The sequence below is a fragment of the Arachis duranensis genome, chromosome 10, assembly GCF_000817695.3.
Source record: "Arachis duranensis cultivar V14167 chromosome 10, aradu.V14167.gnm2.J7QH, whole genome shotgun sequence".
In the NCBI taxonomy this organism is placed as follows: domain Eukaryota; kingdom Viridiplantae; phylum Streptophyta; class Magnoliopsida; order Fabales; family Fabaceae; genus Arachis; species Arachis duranensis.
Window position 1 is genome coordinate 21302925 of NC_029781.3, and position 9829 is coordinate 21312753.

The 9829-nt window shown below is 33.4% G+C and overlaps 3 protein-coding genes, 1 non-coding gene and 1 pseudogene across 4 annotated transcripts in view; 1 reads left to right on the forward strand and 4 right to left on the reverse strand.

Moving 5' to 3' along the window:
• Nucleotides 1–745: 745 nt before the first annotated feature.
• On the reverse strand, nucleotides 746–2484 carry LOC110276794 (uncharacterized; annotated as a pseudogene).
• Nucleotides 2485–2499: 15 nt separating this feature from the next.
• On the reverse strand, nucleotides 2500–3135 carry LOC107469434 (glutathione S-transferase T3-like). Its single transcript, XM_016088809.1, has one exon. It carries the CDS (start codon nucleotides 3133–3135, stop codon nucleotides 2500–2502), a length of 636 nt encoding a protein of 211 aa, XP_015944295.1.
• A 3592-nt stretch (nucleotides 3136–6727) lies between these two features.
• Nucleotides 6728–6799, forward strand: TRNAE-UUC (transfer RNA glutamic acid (anticodon UUC)). The gene has a single exon. It is a non-coding gene; the product is annotated as a tRNA-Glu (tRNA).
• An 878-nt stretch (nucleotides 6800–7677) lies between these two features.
• On the reverse strand, nucleotides 7678–9278 carry LOC110272400 (4-hydroxyphenylpyruvate dioxygenase-like; the record flags this gene model as incomplete). Its single annotated transcript, XM_021133020.2, is given in 3 exon segments — nucleotides 7678–8075; nucleotides 8324–8558; nucleotides 8561–9278. Coding segments are annotated over 3 exon segments (1125 nt in total), but the record flags the coding sequence as incomplete, so codon positions are not given.
• The window catches only part of LOC107469438 (anaphase-promoting complex subunit 5), a 9407-nt gene continuing 8786 nt past the window's right edge, over nucleotides 9209–9829 (reverse strand). The window contains exon 8 of the mRNA XM_052254930.1: nucleotides 9209–9327. Within this exon, the coding sequence (XP_052110890.1) occupies nucleotides 9291–9327 (37 nt within the window). The 3' untranslated portion in view covers nucleotides 9209–9290. The remainder of the gene's footprint in view (nucleotides 9328–9829) is intronic.

A 9829-nucleotide genomic window follows, 5' to 3' on the forward strand; every position in this document is an offset into this window, starting at 1 on the left:
AATTTTAAATTTTAAATTTTATGAGGTTAAATTTTATTGAAATTTAAATATTTAAAATTATATATTAATTTTTTAATAATTTTATTTAATATTTAATTAAACCGGTCGAACTATTGAACCAGTGAACCAGTCACCTCACCAGTTTATTGACCGATCTAGTTCTCGAAACCTTGTTCAAATCAAATAAATTTTTAACTCAAAACTTATCTTAATCTATATGGAAAAGGGACCACCAGCTAAGACCATCTCCAGTAGGGAACTCATCCCAGTTCTGTTTATGACCCACCTATCATAAAAAATAATTCCACATCAGCTTTTGCGTCATAAACAGTAAATAGGAACTCAAAGCATCTCTCTCTTCTCTATTAGGAGGAACTAACTTTAGTCCCTGTTGTGGTCTCACTTAATTAATTAATTAAAATACTAAATTAATGTAATTAATTTTTTTCAATAATGAAATTTAAATATTTAAATTTTAAAATAATTCACTATTAAAAGATATTAATATTAAATAAATTCATATATAACAATAATACACAATATATAATTCGGGGTTACACTAATTTGTAAAATTACTTAATAAAAAGAAAAACATAATTAAACTCTATAGTTGACGACAAGCATTGTGAAATTGCCATATGTGTTCAAGCAAGTCCTCTTTCAATTGTCTATGCTGCTGCCTATTTCAAAGTTGGGCATTTCTTTGGAGAAATTGATGGTATTGTGCAAAATCTTTTTCTCCCAGCTAAGGTTGTGAGAAGCCATTTTCAACATCATCATACTCTAAGCCTTGAGCAAAATTTCCTGCATAAGTGTCTCTTTCATCCTCAACAATCATATTATGCAATATAATACAAGCTCTCATTATGTTGGCAAGCTTCTTCTTTTACCAAAAATGAGCTGGACCACGTATAATTGCAAAGCGTGCTTGCAACACTCCAAATGCTCGTTCCACATCTTTTCTTTGCCCTTCTTGGTATTGTGCAAATAACTTGCGTTTCTCCCCTTGTGGCTTTGAGATTGATTTGACAAATGTGGTCAATTCAGGATAAATACCATCTGCTAAATAGTATCACATTGTATAATTATTACCATTAATAGTATAATTTACCTCCAGAGCACGGTCATTTAGAATATCATCAAACATTGGAGAACGATCTAACACGTTGATATCGTTATTTGAACTAGAAATTCCAAAGAACGCATGCCATATCCAAAGGTCTGAAGATACTACAACCTCAAGTACTATGGTTGCAACCCCACGATAACCACTCATGTACATACCTTTCCACGCCTTTGGACAATTTTTTCATTGCCAATGCATGTAGTCAATGCTACCCAACATGCTAGGAAAGCCACGACCCTCTGCCATTTGTAGCAGGCGTTGTACGTCATTTGGATTGGGTTTTCGCAAGTATTCATCCTCGAACACTGAAATGATACCTTCAACAAATTTTTCCAAGCATTCAATTGTAATGCTCTCGCCTATGCGCACATAATCATCAACAACATCAGCTGCTACGCCATATGCTAACATCCGTATCGCAGCGGTACATTTCTAGAGTGGTGATAAGCCTATTCTTCTAGTTGCATCAACCCTCTGTTGGAAATACGAATAGACGTTTGAGAGAGCGTCTACTATCCGAAGGAACACATGTCTTCTCATTCGAAATTTCCATCGGAAAATGTCAGCATTATACACCGGTTCATCTGCAAAGTAATCTTGGAAAAGGCGATCATGTCCTGCTTCTCGATCTCTGTTGATCCATCTATGAGTAATTGGGATAGAGCTTCTATCAATATCTTCTTCTTCTGAATCTTCGAGTAAATACTCATCAATCTAATTATCTATGAGTGTGTTATCTTGCCGTCTTCTTTTGCCATACAAAGCCTCATTAAACATATCATCAAAATTTCTAGTCATATCTAGAAATGTAATTTTTAGTTCTCTTTCGAAGTGAGAAACAGGAGTTGAAGTGGAGTTGCGGAGTCATTGATAGTTGATATTTATAAATGTGTCTGCAATAAGTACCTTAACGGCTAGTTAACGGCTAGTTTTGCAACGGCTACTTAACGGCTAGTATTTGCAACGGTCACTTTCATGAACAATAACGGCACAATAATATTGACTAATTTAAAAACTTACATCAGAAATAAATAAAATAAACTACATCACATACCAGTAATACACAATAAAAATAAGAACATACTACACAACTCTACGAATACAAGGAACCATTAAGTAAACCACTTGGCGATTATTTTCTCACATGCAATCTCATGAAGAGCTCGTCGTTTTTCACTCATTGTAGACGTGTCAGCATTAAGTATTTGCATATACATCTCCATTTCCCTTTTCTTGGCCATCCTTTCCATTTCCCTTTCTTTTGCTTTTATCTCCATTTCTTTAATATACCTCTGAGTTTGTAATTCTTGTTCTTTCATTGCCGCTTGAATTTGTAACTCCTTCTCTTTAATAGCCATAATCTTTGCTTTATGTTACTTCTCCTCTTCTTTTTCTTTTTTCCTATCCATTAGTTCCTTTTCTCTAACATTCTTAATATCTTCCATGAGAGATAATTTTTTAACAACCGATGATTTTCTTTCGCTAAAATCTTCAGACACTTGTACTTTTTCCATACCTTTTCGCTTGCTCTTCTTTGATCCTTGTGGGCGAACGGGAGAGTCCACACCGGACTCGTCAGCCGACAGTGTTTCTGGGTTTGATGAGGATGAGTATGCTCCAGTTGCACTAACCTTGGTTCTCTTTAAGTCGCCACTCTGTGTAGGTAGTTGGCTTCTCCATTTTTGCTCCAACCGAAGCATGTTCCAATGCCTCTCAAAAGTGAATTTTTGACCATAATTTATGGAATAAAGTTTATAAGCCAACTCCTTTATATCATCAGCGTTCGAACCACTCCTTATGTTTCGACTAGCTTGATCGTAGCAACCAGCAAATTGTGCAACAGTTTTGTTGATCTTATACCATCGTTTCTTACATGCAACTACCTCCCTTGTCATGTCGGAGCAAAATTCTACACAGTAACTATGAATTCGACTCCAAAATGTTTCCCCTTTTTGATCGGTACCAATTACTGGGTCAGTTGAAACATTTAACCATCCACTGATCAGCATCTCATCCTCTTTCCAATGCCAGTGTTGAATACTATCTTACCTCCGATCTTCAATATCATCATTATTAAGGTCGATAGCATCTAATCCACGAGAGTTGGTAAAATCTGAATATTGTGAATTTGGACTAGATTGTATAGGAGTCTGAGAGGATGGGTTAGAAGAGCCACCAACACCAGATGAGTTATGTCTTGATGCACTAAATTGAGTTGAAAACAGTAAGGAAGTTGGAGTAACATTTCCGATAGAGGGGTTAAATATGGATGAAAATGGAAAATGAGATGTTTGTGAATTTTGATTTTGCGGTTGGAATATAGGAAATTGATTATTATAAGGAGCTTGAAAATTGAAATTAGAAAGATTTTGTGGATTTGGATTTTGAAATGTATTTGGTAGTGTGAAGTTTTGATTTGGAACTTGAGAGTTTGAGGTTTGAGATTGTTGGGTATTTGGAATTTGAGGAAAGTTTTGTAAGTAATTGAAGAAAGAGTTGAGTTGGTTTGGATCCATTTTTTCAAATAAAAAATAATAGTAGCAGAACTTTGATTTCGTAAACTTGGAAGAAGATGAAGAAGAGTAGTAGAGAGTGTGAGAATAGAAGTGTATCTAAGTGGTATATATAGAGTAACAAAATATTAATTTATTAATTATAACGGTAACATAATAACGGCTAGTTTCTAACGGCTAATTTTACAACGGCTAATTTTACAATGGTATTAAATATTATTTAAGTATTTAATATAATTATTTATTATAATTTAATTATTTAATATAGTTATTTATTTAATTATAATTTCATATAATTATTTATTTAAAAGATAACTTGCTACATTGGTTGTCCATAAATTCCTCTAAATAGACACTCTTCTCCCTTAAATTACGTGAGAGAACTCATTTTACTACTTCTCCAACGAGTGAAACTAGTTTTTGTCAAAAAAAGTAAATAGGAATTCACCCCTTGGAGTTGGTCGTCTAACACACCAGTCCCTCGGGTTTGCTGTTACTCAAATTCAACATGTTACTTTTATAATGAAAGTGCAACACACTTTACTTCGCACCGAGTATAAACACTCTTTTAGAATTAAAAAATTTAATAAAATAAAAAATTAAAATTAAAATATCTTTAAATTAAAATAATTACACATAATAAAAGTATATTTCTCATATTTTTTACTTTTTCTTATCTCATTTAATTTTTTCTTCCAGACATCCATTTTTTTAATGGTTCAAACGATTTAGTGTATATTCTACAGATACTTTAGGTAGCGTTTAATAAAGAGACAGAGATTAAAAGACTGAGACTGATAGACAGATAGACAGAGACCGAAATAAATTTTAGTATTCTGTTTGTTATAAAGTGAGAAACAGAAATTGAAACAAGAATAAAACTCTAATTTAATTTGCAAAAAGGATAAAATTGGAATTAATTAATTGAAATGAGGGTATTTTAGGTATAAAATATTATTAAAATTTCAGTCTCTGTCTCTAAAAATTTCAGTCCCTTGTGTCTCTACTTTTTGGAGGTACTGAAATACTGAAATTTTAGAGATAGAGACAGAAATTTTAGTACTAATTTCTGAGCCAACAAACATGATGCTATATCTCAGTCTCTCAGTCTCTATCCCAGTACCTCAAAACAAACGCTACCTTAAAGATTAAGTTATTCACCGTTAAAAGTTTTATTATCTTTGTCCAATGCTTGAAAGTAAAGTTTTTTTTTTAAGCGGAGGATAAAGTAAAGTCTCAATTAATTTTTGAACTATGGCCTTAGGCCTTTCGAAAATTTTAGTTTCAACTCTTTTTTTAATATTTAGAATACTGCATTTTAATTCGGTGACTGACTGACACTTTATTTTGATGTGTTCTTAGGATGCTATAAAATATAGATTATGTTAAGCATTTCCAATTTGACTAATCTATATGGTTAAATGTTATGCCAGTATACTATCATAACCGTATGTTGCTTCTTTATTATTCCTTTATTAACTTTATCATAAGCATTAACTACTTAGTTGTTATGAGTATTTTATGTGCTGATTATCATATTATTATATTTAGTATTTATGTGTTTTACACTTTTAAGTTTTAACCAATATCTCTTTTTTGTCATTATGTGTATATTATTATTTTTAAAAAGTCTTTGACAGCCAAATATAATTTTCTAAAAGACAATGTCTTACGCTCTAATATCAAGTGAATTGTGTTTATTCTAAATTCTATGCTTTCTACCCTTTTTTCATTGATTAACAAGTAACTGAATTTTTTGTTAAGTATATAGTACAAATTATGCATGATCAATTATTGAGCATCATTTTTTGACATGCTGATGAAGTTATTAAGGACATGACTATTACCACCATTTTGAAAAGAAGAGAAAGCCAAATCGTATATTTAAAAAACAAATTGATCAACTCCATCACTAAAACAAAAGGTACACGTGAAATTAAACTACAATTTAAATTCTAGGAAAGAATATTTGGATTTTATGTAGATAATAATAACTAGTGAATAAGATAGGAAAGTTAATCTTGGCTCTAGAACAGTAATATGCTTTGGTGAATGATACAAGCACAAGTGATGAGAACATTTAGACTCAAGGGTATAGTTACATTCATTTTCAAGTTCAGAAGCAATTTAAATTACGGCTTTACATGGTTATGATTAATTTAAAAACTAAACCTGTTTTTAGATAACAAAAAATTTAGTTATGTATTCATTTTTGATTGACTGTTTACTCCTTATTTAACTTTTTCAACCTTACTTCTCAGAAAAATGCAATCAAGTTATGTAATTAGTTTCATTTATATTATTAGTTCCATCAAAAAATATTACCTATTAGTTATGATGTACAGATATAGACATTGGACACAATTCGATACGGGATATGCCGACACACTAATTTAAAATTTTATAAGATACGGAGACACACATATATATAAAATATAAAGTATTTTTTAGATAACTCGTGTTGATATTTTGATATTTTATTAATATTAAATTTTAATGTCTTATTTTAATTATATAAAGTATTTAAAATATTTTTTTGTTAATAAATAATAATATATACTATTTCTAAATTTATTTCAAGAATATAACCGAAGAATAAGGCTGGACACATTGACATGTGATAGTATTTAAGTGTATTCAAAAGTATTCGGTAAAAATTTTTTTAGTTTTATTAAGATATAGTTGAATAAAGCAGACACACGTGTCGAACGAGTCTGAAATTTATCCAACACATAAATACAGCAACTCAGGAAAATATCCGTACTTCACCGTCTATTAATATAGTACTTAATCAAAGTCCAATATAGTTGAAGCCTTACAATTCTACGTTAAATAAGTGTTAAAAGCTTTAACAATAGGTTTTAATAATAATTATAAATTTATAATAGATTTGAATATGAATAAGGTATTGCAAAAATCTGAAATATAAAATACACAACTATATAAATATATGGTCATAAATTGCAAATTATTGTATGTGTGGGCGACTCGCTGTAATATCAGTCTTCCCAATTTGCACCTGTGAACTTAATCTTTGAGCAATTGGTTTTGATTCTTTAACAAACGTTTGTACATTTGTTTTAATAATTCCGTTGTCGTCCAGCGGTTAGGATATCTGGCTTTCACCCAGGAGACCCGGGTTCGATTCCCGGCAACGGAATTTATTTTACCCTTTTCCTTTTTTGCATCAAAGTTTTGCAACTTTAGTACTTTACCACAATAATATGCCTCCGGTTCCCAATAAATACATTGAGAAATTATTGCCCTGTCCCATCTATGATGATTAAATTATTCACTTTTGTTAGGATTTGATAAGATTCATAGAAAAATATTAGACTACATAACATTTTAATTTACCACAATAATATGCCTCCGGGTCCCAATAAATACATTGAGAAATTATTGCCCTGTCCCCTCTGATGATTAAATTATTCACTTTTGTTAGGATTTTGATAAGATTCATAGAAAAATATTATATAAAATCTTTACAAATTATCATAAAGTTACACACACAAACACATTTACCAAACACTATTTAAGTATTTATTTTCTTTTCTAATACTTTATGAAGCACAACTTTTTTCCGTTGTTCACTTGACAAATGGACAAATCATTCATGCAGATGGCACGGTAACAGCATGTATATGCATCGCATGGCAAATACTTAACTGTTAGTAATACAAAACAGTATCATACCAATCTTTGATATTTCTGTTTTATAGTAACATGCAAGGGAATCCTGGCTCTCTGCACTAATTTGGCATCTCCAAAATAAATATACCTCGTAGGACGTGGCTCTTAATTATTGCTATTGAAATATCCTCTGCTTTTTGGTGGGTAAATATTAACAAGGTTTTATTAAATATCAAGCACTGCTAAGTAAAACAGGCTGCTACTGTAAAGTTGAGTGTTGAAACCCAATGCTACCTATGTCATTATCAAATTCCAATTTATCATCTCACTCTTCAACAATTGAAAGCTAAAAGATATTAACATTCAAGCAAGTTAAGATTTTAACATCACTTTTAAGGACAATAGTCCTGAAGAGAATATACTTTGACCAGTTAAGTACCAAAGATTATTTGTATCATTCATGCACAACTATATGGTAAATAATACAAGAAGAAAAGAGCATTGCCTAAGTGACTGTGTGTAATTGTTTTGCTTTATCTATGAGCTTTTGATTATTGAATCTAAATAACATAGCTTATTTAGTCACTGGTAGTTCTCATTTTTCAGGCAAATTGCAAGGGACAGAATCCCATTATGCAATTCTTCTACTTTCCAAAGTCTTCTCATATTCTTCAATGGATTTAAAACGCTCAGAGAAGTTGCTTTTTCCAAAACCCCCACATCCACCTTTTTGGTACACCTTGCCTTCTTCATCCTTGAGCATGCATCCAGTTCTCTGAATTATCTCTATAAAAATGCTTGACCTGCAAATTTAAGACAAACAAGAACCAATCAGCATTCATAGCATAAATAAGAACAATATCTCAAAATGATTATAGTTGGTCAACTACTATATAGTCCTAGATTCAAACATAATTATTTTCATTTGAAGTTGATAGCCGAAAACTTTGAGATCATTTGACTTGACTAAATTATAGGCTATCAACTTCAGGCAAAGACCGTAACTAAAATGCGCCGCAATTGCAATTGTGATTCAATAAAATTCACTGACCTATCACCAACAGGTTTGGTGAAAATCTGAAGCAGAGTGCCCTGATCATCCCTATCAACAAGAATCCCAAGCTCCTCACACTCCTTAATCTGCTCATCACTCAGCACATCACCGGCACGCTTCTTCAAGTTCCGGTAATACGTTGGCGGCAGAGACGGCATGAACTGAAAACCACCGATGATGCTTCTCTTCCTCATCTCCCTCAGAGTTCTGAATATGTCTTCGGAGACCAAGCCAAGTGCTGTAACCCTGCACCTTCGTTGTGCTCCAGGTATGTCTCAATCTGGCTCTTCCTCTTTGTTCTGTACACTGGTTCGTTCAACGGAAGAAGAACCATCTCATCGTTGCTCGCAAGAACCACCGAGTTCAGCCCTGACTCACTCGTTCCAACGTCCTCCGCCGTAAACTCAGCGAACTTGTAGAATCCGGTGAATTTCTTCAAGTAATTCACTGCCGGCGCCAGCTCCGGCACGTTCCTGACGGCGTGGTCAAGTCTCCGGATACAGTAATCTAGCTCCGGGAACGACGAATCAGCCTCCACGGTTTCGAATCCAGGGAGGAACCGTAAGCCAGGATTCCGGTCAGATTCTCGGGTCGGGTCGGAGTAGCTGATGTAGCGGAGAACGATGTCGCCGTAGAGATGATCCTTGAGGAATCCGATGCTGTTGTCGAGAACTGCCAGAGATACAGGTTTCGCGCCGTTGGGGACGCTGGCGGAGAAGACAGCGGAGGCGTCTTCCACCTCGATGGCGACGGCGCGGACGGCGAGGCCGTGTTTAGCTGCGAAGGAGTGACAATCGGAAGCAGAGAAGGAGGGAATGGCAGCGGAGGCATTGTCGCCGGAGATTGAGGCGGAGTAAGGAGCGGAGAAGAGGAAATTGAGGTTGCCGGAGTGGAGGAGGTAGGAAGCATGAACAGCGTTTCCGGTGGATAGGTCGGATTTCGCTATGTTTGGTTATTAATTCACTCACGACTTGGTAACACGAGGACGGGCTCGAGAGAAACTGAGGTTATAGAAAAGTCAAATGCAAGCAAGTTGAAGATAGTCTTCAGTAATAAACTACTTGAAAGGGATTGCAATCAGTTTAGATGATTGAAGTTGCACTAGAAATCCATTAAGGATGAGATGGGCATAGCAATTTCTTAGGTAAAGTGTACATATTCTAATTGAATAAGGAGAAATATATGGTAAAGATGTTGTTTTAAAGATGTGCCTATATGGCAAAATCCAAACTACACATTCTAAAACCACACTTTTAACTTAAAACCGTAACTCTTCACAAAGAAAAGCGTCACCTAATGGAAAAGAGTAAATTAGAAGATTTAAGAGAAGAAATAATTAAATTATCAAAACTAATAGATCAAAAATTAATGATTTTAACCAATGTTAATTGTAATGACACTGAATTCTTAAAATCAATACAAAATAATTTTTTTCAAAATCTTTATTTTACTGTAAGTTTTATTGAAGGACTTCAAAAACCTGAAAAAACTTACTTTTCACAT